Source organism: Gordionus sp. m RMFG-2023, chromosome 5 (assembly GCF_954871325.1).
Source record: "Gordionus sp. m RMFG-2023 chromosome 5, tfGorSpeb1-WG-v2, whole genome shotgun sequence".
Lineage (NCBI taxonomy): Eukaryota > Metazoa > Nematomorpha > Gordioida > Chordodea > Parachordodidae > Gordionus > Gordionus sp. m RMFG-2023.
The window spans coordinates 16882652-16902975 of record NC_088779.1 but is presented as its reverse complement, the minus strand read 5'-3'; the positions used below and the strand labels follow the sequence as shown (position 1 = coordinate 16902975).

The 20324-nt window shown below is 25.9% G+C and overlaps 1 protein-coding gene across 2 annotated transcripts in view; it reads right to left on the bottom strand.

Moving 5' to 3' along the window:
• The window catches only part of LOC135929262 (NADH-ubiquinone oxidoreductase 75 kDa subunit, mitochondrial-like), a 39903-nt gene that overhangs the window by 9593 nt on the left and 9986 nt on the right, over positions 1–20324 (bottom strand). For both annotated transcript variants that reach the window (XM_065465764.1, XM_065465765.1), the window contains exons 5-10: positions 16534–16687; positions 10373–10500; positions 6733–6861; positions 2828–2994; positions 2509–2655; positions 2329–2460 (exon numbers count right to left, since the gene is read on the bottom strand). In XM_065465764.1, coding sequence (XP_065321836.1) covers positions 2329–2460; positions 2509–2655; positions 2828–2994; positions 6733–6861; positions 10373–10500; positions 16534–16687 — 857 coding nt within the window. The remainder of the gene's footprint in view (positions 1–2328; positions 2461–2508; positions 2656–2827; positions 2995–6732; positions 6862–10372; positions 10501–16533; positions 16688–20324) is intronic.

The window sequence follows — 20324 nt, the reverse complement described above, 5'->3', positions numbered from 1 at the left end:
TGTTACAATATTTTTGGATCTAAAAGGGTCTATTTTTAGTACCCTTAAAAAAATATCGGAATTTCAACTAAAGCGGATAAATTTTTAGATTCAATAGCTGATGTTTTTCGCATTGGAATGTATTAATAAATTATTTAATTACACAAAATTTTATCCAATATTTTCAAAAAAATGAAATGGATTAGGTGAGGCTATGAGAATCACGAATATTATTATATTATAACTTAGAAAAAGAGATAATAACCCAAGAATTATGTGATTGTTGAAACAAAAGCGAAATTATATGATTTTGAATTCGCAAGAATCAACTCGCACCTAGAAAAACAAATCGTTGAGGTATACTATAAAATAACCGTTTTTCCCACTTTTGGATATTTTTTGACTTAAATCAATGAACGATTTGTTATTCATCAAATATCCAATTTACAAATACTCTATTAATTTTTCTGAGTATATATTAAATATTGATTTTGAAAAAAATTAAATAAATAGCAAAATTTTATTCAGAAGATATAAATGTATTTGAAGGCCAAATAATTTAATTAAAATATTAGTATGAAAGATATTTTAGTAGATAATCCTCCAATAAAAGCAATGGCATTGCAAACTTTAAATTAAATTTTGGGGTTTTCTCTAAATATATTAAATTACTATTTTGGCAACAATACAATTATTACAAGCACAAATGATAGGACCTTTTCTTCATTGCGGAGAATAAAAACCTATCTCAAAAATACGACATGTTAAAATCGATTGAATGAACTAGCTTTACTTAATATATACCGAGATTTAATCTCCAATACAGAATAAATTATTAAAATATTGGTGCAATTGCAAAGAAGGTTAAATTTTAAATAAAATATATGAACGATACTTTGATTAACTTTTAAATTATCAGATTCGTTCAATACCTTCTTCTCGGGAGCTAGAAATGCCCTCACATACATGTAACAGGACCAGTCTAAATATAGTTTGACAGGCCTGCTACAGTAGCATCTTCCTGTCACAAAGTACCCCCGATTTGCTTCTCCATTTTATCCAAGCCTTCTATATCCTATAGTAGACCTCGTCATAACTACCTCCATCTTGATGTATTGTAGACCCAAGCTAAAAAGATCAACTTTTGGGTATGGTGGAAAATGCATAGTTTCTTGACACCGACCTGAAACGGTTGTTCCTAGATATACTGTCTTTAAAAATTTAAGGCGGAAGGCATATTTCTCCAACCTAATTGCACAACCAGCCCAATGGATTGCCATCATATCGGTTCCTCGAATCGATGTCTGCATATAACATTGACCATGGTGCTAATCTCTATGTCCTCGGTTTAGTAGGATGAGTACAAAGAGAAAGGGGCTTAAACGCTGAAGATTGGTTCTAATAAATTTTTAATGTTCCAAAAAAATTATCATCCACCCCCGTAAAAAATTCCTGGTTATGCTCCCTTCGAATATCATAATTATAATAAATAGATAATCATCCATAAATTATCAAGGTTGATGCTGAATAAATAAATAATTTATACCATTAAAATAGAGGATAAAATACGTGAGAAATTGACCATGATTTGTAAAAATTCGGGTTATAGGCCACACCTAGATCTTAAAAAACTTGCCGGGCTGAAAATGTACTCGGGCCAAAAAGACGATGCATATCTCTAATTGTTATGATTAGTATTAAAATAATACTTCATTTGGAAATTCCTTATGAGATAATAAAATTATTTCATAAATCATGACAAACAAATATTAATATTATTGTCACATATTCTGAAATCCATTTGCAAGGTATTTATGAAAGAAAAATGTACACTGTTAAATTTTATTATATACATCAATTTTTTAAATTTAAATTAGTAAATATTGATAATGAAAGCCAAGATGAGATAAAAAACTAACAAATTTAGTTAATAAACATTCATCAGAAATTTATAATTTGATTTCGAATGAATTGTAACAAAAAGGTCATGTTATTCGCAATATCTGCTACCCGCGACCACGAGATATACCCTTAATTTTTAGAAGGAAAAGATTTCAAATTTGTTTTCAATATGAATTTAAAAATTTATCGGTATTTCTGTATATTTTTTCTTAAATTAATATTATTAGATCTTCATTAAAAAAAATAATTCAATTTTAAGCAATTTGGAAAAATTTATATAAATAATCCACCAAATGAAAGTGGCTAAAATTTGAATTGACATCGGACCCAATTTAATCTTTAACTTATAGTTTTATCGGCGCACAGGTTTAATAAAACATGCATTTATTTTATGAAATTAATCATGGTTATGAATTATTTCAAATTAATAAGATTCGACAACATTACCAAATTAGCAGTAGTATGAAGAACGTTGAAAACTTTCCAATTATAATTTACTGTAGCATCTTTTTTAATATTATTTTGAAGTTCGTGACTAAACTTAAGGCCAAGTTTAAGAATATTTTCTCCTTCGGTCTTCTATTAAAAAATTTATAAAGTTAAAATTCAAAATGCAAAAAACCAAACCTTTAACATTGTATAGCCTAATATTAACATAGGCTTTTTTGATTTTGCAATTTTTTGTCGAAAAGAAATATTTGCTTTATTTGATGTTAGGTTGATAAAATCTTTCAAACTTTTCCCCAAATGAATGTAATCATAAGATAAGTTAACCTGAATCGTTTTAAATAAATTTATAAATTATAAAGCAATAATATAATTGACATACGCCTTACACTAAATAATTATTTTAAAATTGTTACTCAAATACATTTAGGATCCATTATTCTATAACTAGCATTATATTGATATCAATAAAAGATAGATTTAAAAAAATTATATAAACTGGATCGCCTAAATAAGCCACGTCAGCTTCGTTGTGTAGCCAAGCCTTCCTGATTCTAGCGTTAACCAATGGAGCTTCAAGACGGGGATTACATCCGATTATCATTATCAAGTCCGCATCTTCGATCGATGCTATCCCGTTATTCATTATGTAAGAGGCTCGATTATCTTAAATAGATTTATTCACATGATTTTTATCTATAATATATAAAAAAGTTTGTCACACTTTCACAATTTATAATATATAAAGTGTATGTGGCCCAATCGGCAAGAACGTCGCTTACAAATCTGATGGACTTAGGTTCGAATCCAAGGAAAGATTTTTTTTTCTTAATCTGGCAAAATAAGTTTTTTTTTTCTTAATCTGGCAAAATTAATCAAATAGAAGATACGATTCAAAGTTTGTAGCTACTTTAAAATTCAAACTATTAAATAGGTATTCTTATATTTTAAAATTTTTAATATTCTTTTAAAAAATATACGTCCAATAAAAATCACCTTAGAATCATATCATATCAAACATTCATTCATCTTCCATTACCATCTTATACATCATCATATATATATCAGAGACCTGCAGAGGTACCATTTGCACGGCCTGGCCCGGATAAAAATTTTCTGCCCGGCCCGGATTTTTTTTTCAAAAATTTTTTACAGCCCGGCCCGGGTTTAAAAATTTTAAGCCTGGCCCGAATATTTAAAAAAAATTTTTGGGGCCCTGCCCGGCTGGTTTAAAAAAAATTTTTAGGCCCGGCTCGGAATTTAAAAAAATTAAATTCGACCTGGTATATACAAAAAAAAATCTATTTGGTATTTTATCATATTTATAGGCGAGTATTATAATTTAATAAGCAAGCATATTAGCTAATGTCGTTAAACGACTCGTTCTGAACCGATTTTTAAAAACGGCTAACTCAATATTTTCGCTAGAAAAATATTGACTAAGCCTCGAAATCTCGATACTATATGTCTAGACCTTTGCTCCTTCTATGAGCAAAATTTTCAGGCTTGCATAATATTTTTCTGGATAAATAAGTGAGTTAGTTATTTTTAAAATCAGCTCAAAACGAGCCGTTTAACAACAATACTACATATTTTATTTTATTTTAATTCTAAACAGATATTTAGTATATTACAAATTGATACTATAAAAAATTTGTGTAAATAATACTAGAACTAACTAATATATTATAGATATATATTAATAATACACTATACAATTTTACATAAATACATATATATTAAAAAAGTTTTTTTGAGGATTTTAAATAACTCATAGGCAATGGAAGTTAAATTAATTTAATTATAATTTTAGATTCCTGCAAAAGATAATTAAATGCATTGAATATACACCTAATATTATACCTATTCCTGAATATTATGCATCAAGTACCAATTCAAGAGGAATAAGAGATTTTAAATACTATTTTAATTCTTGAATTTATGTATAATTTAAAATTTACCAGTATATTGGGGATCTTTATTTGATGAGGGATGAATCAGAAATTTTCCTATCTTATGAGGTGTTATTTAAAAATTTATATTTATTTGGGGTTATTCTAAAATTTCCCATTATTTTTATAAAATATGTTAATGAAGTATATATTTAGTAATTTTAATTTATGTGCACAATTAAAAAAAATTTTAAACTAAATTTTTATTCATTTGTATTTGTAATTTATAATCTAAAAATTTATTTTTGCTAGATGAGAGTTTTTTAAAACCAGAAGGATTCATTCCACATTGATATTTAACTATATATCTTTTAATTAGGTAATTTTTATGCATAAGTAAATATTTGCATCTCTCTTATCTTTTCTGATTTGGCCTTTCTACATGCATTCCATAGTTTTGTTCTCATAACTTCATAATTTATTTGTAGAATGTATGTTTTTCATAACTTATTATAACATTTTTGATTAAATGTATAACCTTTTTGTTTTACTTATATACAATTTGACTATGATTAAAGTTAACCTCCTATTATTTGTTAACTTAGAATATCTTTTTATTTTTTCTATTGTAATTTAATAACAAAGTCTTTGTTAAGTAGTTGTAATTGTTTTTTTATTCTCCTTTAAACTATCTGTTTTTTGTTTGTTTTGGTAATGACATATAAATTCTAAATTGTTTTTCGTTTTTCTGTTAATGAAATTGAACTATACAAATTCTAATTGTTAATGTCATATACAAATTAAATTTATTTCGAAAGGTTATTTTGTTACCTTCAGTGATAATTTAAATTAAATTATAAACAACGAATTTTTTTGTATTTTTAGTGAAAAATAAATTTGATTCTTTAATAAAATAAACTTGGTTCATGAATTTATTATAATATATAATGGGATTCTTTGATAAAATAAACCTGATTCTTATTATTCCTCCGAATATTATATTGAACTTCCAGAAAATAAGAGTCTTAAATTTAAATTTTGTATAATAAATCATTTGGAAGGGTGGTGGTTTGTTTAAAATTTAAATTAGGATCAACATATTTTCAGCATGGTACTTTAATATCTATTCATGAATTTCATATAAATACCAGGAGTAACCAGTAGAATGATCAGATATTTTTCCTTCATTTGATGATAATTTTGAAAAATTTTCCCAATAATATAAAATGGCAAAAGAAATATGTACATATTAGACAGATTTAATTCTTATAAACCCCTTACATCAGACCTATTTTTCTGGATCCAAGGAAAAAATAAATTATTCTGGGTTTTCCTGGGCTTGGGAAATATTTTTCACAATTAACATGGACTTGGACGTAGCTTGGGAAACATAATTTAAAATTAATATAGTCTTAGATTCCTAAAAATTTTTTAATTTTAAATATGGGCTAGAAATTGGCCTGAAAATTTCTTTTGAAGACATGGCCAGGCCTGATCAAAAACCAAGGCCCATGCATTCATATTCTGATTGTATTTTTAATGACTTTTTATATATTTCATTTCAGTTCTCAACTATCAAAATTATTATTGTCTTTGGCGGGTTTGAGAAAATTTTCCCAAGTACGTGTACCTGGCTTGGGAATTTTTTTAACATTAGGCATAGGTGTAATATTTAACACAGAATATTTATATGGCCCTCAGGTAAATTAAATATATTTTCATTCAAAAAAATAGAATTCACTCTTAGTCTTAATAGGTTGGCCTTGGTCTAAAGTAGGGATGAGCTGGGTTAAAATAGAATAAAAAATAGATATGGTTTTTAGAGATTTACCTCAGGTTTGGGAAAAAATTTTGAAAAATACTAAGGGTTGGCCAGGCTTGAGAAAATTTTTTTATAAAATTATTATGGGTTGGGCTGGGCTTGGAAACTATTTTTATAAATTATATTGGGCTGGGCTTGGGGAAAATATTTCAAAATTATTATGAGCTTGGACGCTTGAGAATTTTTTTTATTATTAACTAGGCCTAAAACATAATTTTTGCAGGTCTGGGCTCGGCCTGATCAAAAAACTAAGGCCCATGAAAATCTGATTTTGATTGTATTTTTAAATTCATAATGATTATTTAAATATTTTATTTCAGTTCTCAACTACCAAAATTATTATGATCTTTCATTGGGCTTGGAAGAATTTTTCAAAATTATTATGGCTTTACTTTGCCTGGGATTTTTTTTATAGGTAGTGATCAGTAATATTTAACAAATAAGATTGGTATTATCAAGTAAAGCTTTAAATTTATTTTTACTCAAACCATAGTATTTATAATTAGTTTTAATGGATAGAACTTGTCCTTAAGGGGGGGGGCAGGGGTAAAAAGAATAAAAATTGGATATTATTTTCAAATAACAGGTAACAACTATCATAAAAGTAAGAAGAAAATTCTCATCTATACTAGTATATTTATAAAAGCTTTAAAAAATTATCCCAAAAATGCGTGATAAAAGAAAAATAACTTTTAAATATTGGCGGAAATAAACTCTCTGTGTAGACATTGTGTGATCCTAGGCGATTAAAAAATTCTTTTAAAGCTGCCATGGATTCTGCGTCAGCCATATTCCCAACCACAGCCATCATTTTGGAGCCTATATTTCAATTAATATTATATTTATATCATTTATAATTAGACCCATGCGCTAAATGGGCGTAGGCGGTAACCATTCTTTTTAAGCCCCCCACCCCAGAAATTGACATTTGTGGATATCACGCCTGCGATTTTGATATCGACGGGGCACGCTCGTTAAAAACAAATTTACATTTTTTTAGATATTATTTTAATAATATTTATTAATAATAAATTTAAATATAATAAAAAAATAATGCATCCTCAACCTCACTATTGTAATTGCAAAGTAAGTCAGGTTTTCGATATAATATTAACAAATATTTTTAAAATAAATATTGTTGCATTGTTATTTAATAAATCTATAAATAATTTTAATATTATTACATAAGGCAATATAAACAAAAAAATAATTCCAACAAAATTATTTGTTTTAAGTAGCAACCCATTGAAAAAGCTTTTTATGACTTAGTTGAGGTTTAATTTAAGGAGGTCATCCCTAGCGGTTATTTGAATATAATTATTTTTACTATAAAATTAAAAAATTGATTTAAATTTATGATTGGCCTTAATTTCAACAAAGATCTAAATATCAGAGTTGTCATATAGCGTGCTATCTTTTTTAGCTATAACTCAAATAGCTATTGAGTTAGCGCACTACTTTTAAAAAATATAATATAACTATAAAAATAGATATAGAGTTAGCGCACTACATTATAAAATATAATGAATATAACTATAAACATGAAAATTAATATATAATTTCATAATTAATATATATTATAATTTTTATATTTAATTTTAATTTTAAAATTGCAATTTATATTTCCAAGATTTGTATTATAAATCCAAACCATAGGCGTAGCCAGGATTTGCTAATGGGGTGGGCACTATTAGGTAGGGTTACCCCCATAAATTTTGTAGGAGATCTTTATGATAACTTATTGTAGGCCTTTAATATTATATTTTATAAGAATAACTTTGTTTTTATTTATCTTTTTTTAAAAAAAGCTTTTTTTTTCTAAAAATTTGTTTTAGTCGTTATTTTAAAATGTTATTAACTTTAACTAATTTTTTCAAATTCTTCTTTATAGTGATATATTGCATACATTTTTAGAGGAGAGGGAGATGGGCGTTTAAGGGAAAATTTTTATTAGCTTAAAATTATATTTACGAGAAGAAGCAAATTTACGAGAGTCAGATGTAGATAGTATTAATGAAATTACACTGCAAGACGATAATAATCTTGATACTTCTCCAAAATTTGAAAATAAGAAATTAATTAAAAAATAAAAGTTGACATAAATGTAGGTGTTTAAAATGCAGGGAATCTGTCCTCTAATAAAACTAACAATTGTATCTTAAGAAACACCTTAATATTATTTATTTTTTTATTTTAATAGTATTTTCATTTTTTTAGAATGTTCATGCCAATAATTTCGTGGATAGAAAAATATCTGAATAATTTTGGTATATTTGTCCCGGGGTACTATAAATAAGTAAATTTCCAGGGAAATTTGGGGAAAAAACGGGGAATTTCCTTAAAAAATATTTTACAGGTCAAACAATATTGATTTTTTTTCATGGTTTATTGAAAATATATATAGTCTATTAATATATTGTCTAAACAAATATGACATAATTTTAAAAATTTCTTCGCTATCTTCTTTTGAGATGAAAGCGATTCCATGTTCAAAAATTTGTAATTTGCAGAAGTTCTTTTGCTTTTCCCCTAAAATGCAGATTTACCCTTAAAACACCAGTTTCCTTGACCTTAACAATTTTTTTTAAAATCCAATTTCGAGATTTCGTAAGAATATTTCCAAAGGAAGACTAAATTCTTTATGTAATGCCATTTTCTGTAAAATATCTCTATTTTTTTAAAAGGCTATTTATCATCAAATATATTTGCTCAACGAGTTGGGCTAGATATCTTTAAGGAATTTTTATCTCTGAGGAGTTATTTTTTCTTAAATGCCAATAAAAGAATGTTATTAGATTTTACATATTTTATGATACTTTAATTCTTTGCAAAAATTATCTGTTATTATTGTATTTTGGTATTTCCTATCGTTGGATATAATTCATCTGTATGCATAATAGTCCCCGATAGAACACAGAGCTTGGATTGCTATAATAAATTGAACTCCCTTCTTAAATTGGTCCACCCATCACTAATGAGTTTATTTTTATCCAATCTTTCGGTTTATATATTCATTAATCTTAATATATTTACTGTTTAACAGATTTTTATGAAATAAATATCTTGAAGGAATTTTGAATGCCGGTTTTAAAAATTGAAATAATTTTTTCTAATATACACATTGAGTTATAGAAAATGAATTGTTTGACGTGAATATGGCTGTTGCAAATTCAATTTCTGGTTTAATTTGCTCCTCACGTGATATGCTTTCAATGTGTTTCATCATATTGTTCCGTTTGCAATTTATGGATTTTTTGGATATTATTTCATTTTTAATATCATTATTATTATTAGCTGAATTAAAGTTATTAGAGGAAGTGACCTATCATCACCATCAACAATATTATTTGCTGGGTTTAAATTTGAGTTTCATACATATTGTCATTATGTTGAATTAAGAAAATTGTAATCTAAATTATAGTATTTGCAAACTGCAATATAGCCTTTTTAATTTTGAGCTTTTTGTTTGTAAAAATGACTATAACCAACTGAATATAATCTAGACATCTAAGATCAGAATTGAGTAATTTAAAAATTAATATAATTTTATTATAAAAATTAAATACAATCTAAAATAAAATAAAAATATGAAAAAATTACTTTATATATTCTATAACTAAAAAATTTCTTATAATATATATAAATTTTATCAGCATTAAATATAATATACTAGGCTAGATAATCAAAAATGATGGTACAAATATTTTATTATGAAAATCAAATATATTCAAAAGTAACTATGAAATCTATAATAAAGCCTAACAAATATAATCGAAAGTAAAATATGAGAAATTACTTAATATATTCTATACTGAAAATTATCCTTAAAATTTATTAATTATATAAAATTTATTTTTTAAAATATTTTTTCATATATAGTTGTCTAATTTATATTTTTTAAAATTTATTATATTTTTTCATATATAGTTGTCTTATTTTTGAAAGTAGCCAAGCTACTTTTCAACTAGCTATTTTTTAGTAAGCAATGTAGTGGTCGCCCACTACCTTTTTGGTAAATAGCTATAGCGTGCTACTTTTAAAAGTAGGGCACTGCTAAATCAGTATTTCTGTTTATTTTTAATTATTAATTCTATTTCTTTAAATTTGTCTAACAATTTGCAAATGAATCATTTAATTAATATATATTATATTAAATTTAAAAAGGTGCGCCAATTCATGCCGCCCATGATGATGGCTAAAAAAACGATGTTCCGCAGGCTATCGATAATTTTATTGGCGCGAAGGTTTATTTATGTGAATTTTAAGCTATTATAAAAAAATAAATATTTAAGAGTGATAGACTACTATATTGAGCATTAAAAGAGGGAACCTGTGGTTTGACATATTTTTTCGCTTAATAAATTTAAGGCCTTTTCCCATTCGCAATTTTCAAAAATATCATTCTTTTTGATCATCGGGCTCACCAATCTTTGATATTTAAGTCCATCATAAGCAAATCTTAAAAAAATAAAATAAATGTTACCATCGTTACTCTGAAAAATATAATTTTTTTTAAAAAAAGAGTATAATTAGCTAATATTTTTTATTTTAGATATGATAATATTTTTTTTCATATAAATAACATTTAAATTATTTAGAAAATAATATATAAATACTATACAAACAAAATTTATAAACCATCCAAATCCTATATTATAAATTATTAGTTTTGATTTGCCTTACTAAACGATCGCTCAACCCTAGCGCTTGATTTTTTTAAATTTATTATATTCGTTTTTTTGCACTTTCACCCGTAACCAAGCCATCTTATTTTGGTTCAGTGATGACCCAGGTCTATTTGACAATCATTTTTTATGCAACCGGATTATATTAAAAATAACATGTCAATACTGCGAAAATTTGGCAAGAAATGCATTACCTCGAAAAAGAATTTCCGAGAATGAATTATAGAAAGAATTTGGGTGAATATATTACAGCGAATGCATTAGCGCGAATATTTTGTAATATAGCGTTATCACGAATGCATTATTGCGAAAATATTAGAGCGAATGTATTATCGCAAATGAATTGCCTTAATTGAAATATAGGGAATGCAATTTGGTGAAAATTAGACATATATATATGTCGGCCTTTAAACAGACTTAGTTGGAACCTGAAAATGGTTTTAAAGAAGGACTTGGGTCTAAAAACATTTTCTTGAAACGTGGGCTCTGGCTATTTATTTTTTTTGACTCAAAATATATAAAAAAGATTCAATAAAATAGAATGTTTTCTTTAGGATCATGGCAAAGAAATTTTATATTATTTAATTGTTTATATATGCATTTAATTATATTTTTCCCTTAAATTCAGGACAGAACAAGATCAGCCCTAAATTAAAAATTTGGCTGGGCTCGAGCCTCAAAATAAATAAAAATTTTGGGTCGGACTCGGGCTTAAATAAATTAAATTTGCAAAGCACTAGTTGCCTAAATATAAACATCATTATTTTAATCATTTTCAGTAATTTATTATCAATATATAAAAAAATGACCTTTCTTAACCGTATATGCATTTAATATAGTCTTCTCCTATCTTGTTCGTTGAATACTCTTACAAATACATATAAAAGTTTCAATTAATAGACATGATGTTAATATCTCTGATTTGTTTTCTTCGCTTAGACTAAACTGCAAACAGAGTTGGGCAGTACCGCGAATTCTTGTATCTAAGATACAAGATCTTTTTGTATCTTGTACACTGTATCTTTTTGATATTTCTAATAAGATAATATCTGTATCTAAGATCCTTAATTCTGAAAAAATCATTTTTCATTTTCATTTTCTTGACAAAAGATAAAGATTCTTTTTAATATTCATGTTTAAAATTTTACATATCACAGTATATATTTTATTTTCTTCAAGAATCTTGTATTAATTTCCTTATTTTTTTTCGCCATATTTTAATATATTGATAGCCAAAATTACCTGGAAAATTTACTCATCTTAAGGTAGAAAGATAAAAAATAACAACACCTAAACGAAAGTATAGATTATATTTTATATATAAATGTAACTCGATTGAATATCATTACCAATTTTATGTAAATATTTTTAATTTGTAGGATGATTAACACTCACGGAAATTTAATTTATAGAAATAAGTTCCCCTGAATAATATCCCAATCTTAAAATTTTATATGGAAATATTTTTAAAATAAAAGTCAAAAAAGACAATTTACAGGCTAGATGTAAAACCTGTATAAACAAATAAATGATAAAGGGTTTAAACATATTAAAGTATATTATTTATGTGTAATTAAAAGGGGCATAGATTATCTTAAAAATTCAAGTTTACAATACTGTCTACATTTATTAAAAGCTGCCCAAGATAGTATGGGCAAAAGATTTTATGAAAATATTTTCCTATGATTTGAATATAATGTGGCTTTTTTGACATAAATTTCACATCCATATTTTAAGAACTTATGTATTGAGTCGGATAATAAAAAAAATAATTTCAAAATATATTAATAAAAGAAGCCCTAAATATAGTACCATAGTATATAATCAAGCTCAATACAAAATCAATAGGATTAACATCTAATAAAAAAATGATTATTATTTTTCTTTTGGTGAAACAAATGGTGCTGAGTTATAATTCATATAGCATTGAGCTGGAGGTTTTAAATTATATTAAGTCGAAATATATTATATTTATACATATAATACTGCAATATCTTCATCAACTCCAATTAAGGTTATTTAGTTTTGGTACAATATTAAGTACGCCGAAACGGCAAAGGTCTAATGATAAATTATTTGAAAAATTTGATTATAATGAATGTATTTTAAATATGCTGCAAATTAATATTTCAACTCCAATTAAAAATACGAATCTCCCTTCTCATTCTGTGCTAAGGATGGGCTAATACTAATATTAAAATGCCTGATTATTATAATTAACTCATCATTATAGTTTTACTAAATATTGTAAATATTCATTCTTATTATATGTGTATATTATGTTCTTCACAAATAAATAGTAAAAACTGTATTTTATAAGCTATTCTAAATTAATTGGTAATTATAATTTAAAAGTATCTCGTATTTAAGATACTCTAATTAAGTAAAAAATACAAGTATTTTTCACAAAGAATCTGTATCTGTATCTAGATTCTTTTTCAAAAGGACCTGCCCAACTCTGACTGCAAATGGTAGGTAAATATTTTTTCTAACCTCAATTGAGCTGATGTTGATTTTCTTATCAAATCAACAAGTTATAAAAAATTAAATTACTAGATATATTCAATAATAATGTAATTAATATAAATTAATAATTATATTTCATTTAATCTATTAATACATGGTTTAAATATTTTTATGTGATTATATTTAAAAAAATAAAATAAATATTTTTAATAATATTCAATCCGCAAGTTGGCTTAAACTTTATTTAATAAAATTATTATTATAAATATCATTCTAAGATCTAGACGATTAAATAAAATATCTACATATAAAGTTAAAGTATAAAATAAGTACATTCGCCACTAGCGCAATGTGGAATATTGCAAAATACAATATTATTTTGTAATGTCAAATGATATTGAATAGTAAACAATAAAAACATTCATTCATTTTACCTTTTTTATCGATGATTTATAAAATTGAACGTTGTTAATTTTTTTATCTATAAAATCTTAGATTTCCAAATTAAGGAAAAATTATATAAAAATCATAGAAGTATTTGCAAAACTATTATACTATCACCCAATATATTAAAATTAATTAACAGCTGACATTCTATATCAAAATAAGCGAATGAACATTTTTAATGGAATATCATGAGATATTTTTATGCTTAGATTTAATCATTTATTTTTATCTTTTATAAAACCTTATATTTTGGATAAAATTTTTATAATTTTACTATGGTGTTTATTATTGTCGTTGATTTGTAGATTTACATTATATTTAAAAGTGCTACTAACTAATAGAGAGGTGAAACATGTGAATTGGGTCCTGCACATCAAGACAATGATGGGCCAAGGAGACTAAATTGATTATCACGGTTGTCAGCAAGAAAATAATTGTATTGTTTTATGAAAGATAAAATATTTAAATATGTAAACTATTTTACAAAAAATTAATTGATTTCATTTTTCAGTTGGGAGGATAGAATATCCCTTTTTTAGGATATAAAATTTATTTCATCGAAAATAAGTCTTTTACCAAAAATGGGATATATTGATACATTATACTTCCTTATATTTGGGAAATTTTAGACTGGGACAACACTGATCTAAGAGATTTCTAACCTTAAATATTGACCATATGACTAAAATCTTATATAAATATCATTTATGTATAAAATAAATTTCCAAAAAAATTTATTATGAAAAGTAAATAAAAATGTTTTATTATCAATCATTTTCTCCAACTTCAATATACGATATTTCAAGAAAAATATAAATTAAAAAATGGATTATATATATAAGTAACATTTGACGTTAAAATTCTAAATTAATGCAAAAAAATAAATTAAATTTTTTTTATAAATCATAAGTGAAAAGGAAGGAGGTTGATAAAAAAGGTAATAGTTAACCCATCAAAAAGGATGGGAAATCATTATTTATTTGATGACTGGTGAATCACAAATTTCTCCTTTATTTGATGATAGATAAATCAAAAATTAGCCTATCTTATGATGTGTAAATCAGAAATTTACCATTATTTAGATGAAAGTTAAATCCAAAATTTTTCAATATTTTTTATAAAATACGAGCAAATAGCGCGGCAAGATGACTGGTAATGTTAAAAAGACTCAGATTTCTAAAAACCACCCGATTAAGATTTTAGCCAAAATAATTTGCAAGCATCGATAATAGAGGTTAAAACCTTCTTGCGTACTACAAGCAAAATTTCCAAGCTTATTTGGCTAAAATCTTAATTGATCCGTTTTTTAAAATGGGCCTAAATCGGACTTTTTAAATCCTAATAACAGGTGAAAATTTTCTCCTATATGTGATAATGGATTAATCAAAAAATTTCCTTATATGTATAAAAATGAGATGAAAATTTTTTTTTATTGTGCACATAAATACAATTTTTCCACATATTATGAAACCGATGTAAATGAAAAAAATACATTCAAAATATGTACCAGAAATATTTATTCAAATTTAAGGTACTACATTATCACATTTTATAAAAATTTCTGAATCAACATTTATCAAAATAAATATAAATTTCTGATTTACACCTAATAAGATAGGCTTAATTTTTTATTTATCTATCATGAAATATTGAAGAAAATTCTAATTCCGCGTCATTCTTGTCAAGCTATCAAATCAACTAGATATTTATAATTAAGAAAAAAAATCAACATAATGAAAACACGTCTAGCCCATTTTTGAATAAATAAAAACAAATGAGGGCTATAAATATTTTTGTCAAATATTAGTATTTTTAATTAACACGTGATCAATTGTTTAAGGATTCACTCCTCTAGGGTGATATGTACCTTTTTCAGTTCTTTTTAGTGTTTTCCATATAAAATATTTTTTTAATTTGATATAATTGATATTTGTTTAATTTTATAAATTGATAACGATATTAAATTCCTTATATTTTTTAATAAAATATGAAATTTCATAAATAGCATAAAACATTAATTTAGTTTTTTGAAAATGGTTTGAACTTGCTAAATGATTTATAATATAGCAGTAGAGTTTAGAGAATTTCTATAAAAAAAAGAAGATCCAGTAGAATAATATAATATTATGTGCCCGGCACTCCCAAAAGGTAACAAAATTATACTTTACAAAATATTAAAAAAATAAAAAATTTTTAATTAAAAAATTAAGAAGTAATAAAGGAATTTTAATTTTATATTTTAAAATAGTTTTTTGTAGATTTTGTTTTAAAAAATAGTATTCTTTTGGTTCTGATGTAAGGGTTCTTATCTTATCGCCTATATTTTTTGTAGTCCCACCTCCGTTTTTATAAAATAATGTTTTATTTTATTTTATATTTGATATGTTAATTTTAATATAATTTTATTTGGTAGTAGTAATAAAAGGAATATTTTATATTTTAATTAACCACTTGTCAAAATAAATCACTATTGCATTCGCGATAATGTATTAATTATAAGATTTGCTAAAATCATTCGCAGTATCAATTTCGCTGTAATAAATTCTCGATATTATTTTCAAGGCAATAAATTCAAACTAACGCATTTGCAGTATACATTAGCTGTAATGCATACGTGATGATATTTTCGCGGTAATGCATTCGCTGTAATTGATTCGCGATGATACATTTCGCAGAAAAAGTTTCGAAGTATTGAAGTGATAAAACAAATATAAAATAAAACAAATTTATTTGTAAAATTGTTTTTAAAAAGTAGCCTAAAAACTGCATAGAACTATGGAGTGATAAGAAGTAAGATCTGAATCTCCCTAAGCCGTTATTGTTAACTAATGTTTTTTAATAATTTATTTTTTATTTAAAGATTATTTTAAATATTCAAAATATTTTTTAAAACCTAGTCTTGTCAGATATCCATTCCTCGTTAATATCATCGTTAACTTTCGGCAATATTCGCATAACATCGCCAGACCTGGTACTAATAACTATATTGCTTCCCACACCATCCATAACGTCTATGCTTTCTGTCTTACGTGTTTCCCATGGTCTTGCTGAAACATGATATAATAGATATCCATATAAAAATGAAAACATATTACCTAAGATTAATAACAATAAACAATTTAAAACTTTAATTTAACCATGTATCGTCATTTGATTAATATTATCATTCTAATTTTTTATAATTTGATAGAAGATTTTAAAATATCATATTTAATATAAATGAAAGTTAGCGAAAATTATTTTTAAAAAATTCATAAATCTATGTGTTGTATCTTTACTCAGTGCAATCGTTATTTATGCTATCAATAATGGAATGAAATCTGTGGCAGATCAAAAAAATCAAGAATATATATTGATATAATAAGGCTAATGAATGAGTCGCTTTGCTAGATGAGCTGGCGTAGTGTTGTTAATTTGCTTGATCGTAAATTTAAGACCCAATTTGTGTCAGGCCTGCTCTGAGCACAAAACCCGGGGTTCAGATTCGGGATTTCAGATGAATAATGTTATTCCAAATAGTTCAAATAAAAATTATTTACCAAAAATATAGAAACAGCAAAATTCAATGGCATTTTCTGAGATTAGATAAAAGCAGGATGCAAATCCGGCAAAATTTTTGCCCAGGTTCGGTTAGGGTTAAGTTTAAAATTAAAAAATAGGTGGGTTCGGTTCAGGGATATTTTTGAACCCGGGTTTGGTTTCGGTTTCAGCTAGGGTTTAAGATTTTTTAAATTGATAAAAATAAATATTCTATATTTAATTCATAATTAAAAAACTATACATAAATTTGGTATAAAAAATAAATTTTTTATTTTATTTATAGGCAAAATATAGTTAAAAATACAAAGCATAGTCATGTATAGATTTAAAAAATTTTATTTAGACGTATTTCTTTAAATTAACAATATCCATTATAATAATTTTTACTTTAATTTGTTCACTCTTATTTTCCTCTAATTAATAATCCTTGAGAATAAGTTAATAATTAAAAATAAATGGCGTAAATAAATTTAATTGTTTAAAATTTATTAACAATCCAATAGGAATCTTTGAAAATAAATTTAAAAATGGAGTAAATGAATTAAGTTGTTTAAAATTTATTAACATTTCACTTAATTGGAAATTTGAAAATATTATAAAATGTCAAGTAAATTATTAATATTTATATTTACAATTATGCAAATATCTTATATTAATTTAAACAATACATTGAACCCGTTTGAACCCGGATTCAAATAAAATTCCCGGGTTCGGTTGGGGGTTTTGAAAATTTTATAAACGGGTTCAGGTTTGGTTTAGGTTTAAAATTTTTTCCCCAAAATTCCGATTTTCTTTTCAGGGTTCGGTTGGAACCCCTGAATAAAAGCCCTGCAGGGAACTTAGCTTAGGGTTAAAAAAATTTTAATCGGGGCGATCTAAGGCTTAGAAATATAAAAAAATAGGATTATAATGAGTTATCATGTTGATCACCCGAAGATTATTTCCGGCTATACCATCCTAGTTCAGAATTAAATACGAACTTTCTGGCCGGATTTGTTTAATTTTACCGCTATTTTTTAAACACGTAATTTTTTTTCTAATTTTAAAATGTATAATAGACAAGTACATTTGATAACTATCAAATGTACTTGTCTAAGATATATTTCTAAAATTAGAAAAAAATCAATAGGTGTGTAAAAAATAGTGATGAAATTAAACAAATCCGGAAAGAATGTTCGTATCGAATTCTGAATTAAGATCCGAAGATTATATCGAGTGAAAAGAATTCCGTTTGGACTAAAATGTTCCATAGCTATATTTCAAAAGGTCATGGATCAAGTATTTGGGAGCATGGAAGGAGTCATTATATATATAGACGATATAATTATCATGGGGAAAGAAAAATTAGAGCACAACGAATGTTTAAAAAGAGTAAGAAACAGAATAGATGAATAGGGATTAAAAGCAAACTGGGAGAAGAGCAAGTTTGAAAGAGAGTCACTATGCTTTTAGGTCATGCGATAAGTAAAAAAAAGGAATAAGTATGAATAAAGATAAGATAGAAGTAGATGTAAAATGCAAACTTTTAAATGCAAAAGGAGAGGTCCGACCTTTTCTCGGTTTAACTAATTATTATAGCAGGTTTATAAAAAATTCCACGGAATTAGTAGCGCCAAAGAAAGTTCCACTAAACAATTAGGAACCAATAAAAAACCTGGAATAAGCTAGATATGGACACCATGGGCCCATACAGGTTATTATTTCAAAGAATGGAAAAAACAACGGCAAAAGTAGTAATCGGAAATCCTGAAATCTTGATTTCGGACAATGAGGCTCAATTCAGGTCCAATGAATTACAAGTGTTCTGGTAGAGAGGAATAGAGCAAGTATTTATGTCGCAGTATCACCCGGCTTCTAACGGCCAAGCGAAAAGATAGATAAGACAAAACGACACTAAACTTGGATTAAATGCCAGATGAGATGATATTCAAACGCAAAATAAGAGTGAGTTGGGATGAGTTAGGCCGAGCCGTCCAGCTGTTTCGATAAACAGTGGGTTACGGAAGCCAAGAAAGATGATTTAGTATGGGCACAGTGGTATAATACGAATGTGGAATAGAGGGGAGGCTCCAGAAGTTGAAAAAAAGGACCCGTAACATACATGGTACGCATAGAGATGGAACAGAGGAGACACGTATATCAATTAAAGGAAAGGAGAAAAGAAAATACTAGGGAACGAGAAGGAAAGGAAATTCCAAAGAATACTGGGATTAGATGGTCTAGCAAAGTAGGTAAGAGACGTGATTTCCTGGGTATAAAATGAAGTCTTTAAAAAAAGGGAATATGTTGAGGTGTTGATAAACCTAAGCCATTATTATTATTTATATCACCATATTTATCTTAAATACTAGTGGATAATATAATTATGTTATTATACGTTCAATTATTAATTGTGTAAATTCATTGTTACTTTGCCTTAAGTATGACTTAATTTTAATCGAGATTGTTTTTCAAACATATATGTATTGTATATAATAGAAAAATATAATAAAAATGGAGAAAAATTGTTTAATTTTTTTATTTCGAAACATTAATAAACTCGTATTCTATATTTGAATCCTTAACAAAACTAATCAGCCAAAAGTGTCCTAAAACATCAATCCTCTCGAGGTCCCCAAATAAAAAAAATCAGCTTAAAAATTTCATGTTACAATTTTAGATTATTTAAAAATTCGTAGCGGTCATCAGAAGAGGATGACTATTTTTAACTTCTTTTTTTATATTTAATATATCGTCGATCTAGAATTGGAGTGCTTCACTTGACATTTTTAAGATATTTGAGTTTGGAGTGGACTTTCATATCATATTAAGCACGTTGGTCATAGACCTGCCCAAAGTGAGCGAACGTGAATTATATGGAGGCCCGCCCTTCATATAATTATGCCGATTTTTTTCTCAAGGTTATCAACAAACCTTGTAACACAGTAATTGATTAATTTCTACTAAATATTTGAATAAAAACTAAATCTTAAATTATTAATTTTGGCCACATAGGAGTACTCTAATTTTGAGATATTTTCGTAATTTTTACTCTATATGCACTATCTATGATATCATATTTTAAAATCATCTGTTGTGCACCATTTCCATATTTTATAAAAAAAATTATCAATTAAATATTGGCATAATTTTTTATTCAGCTTA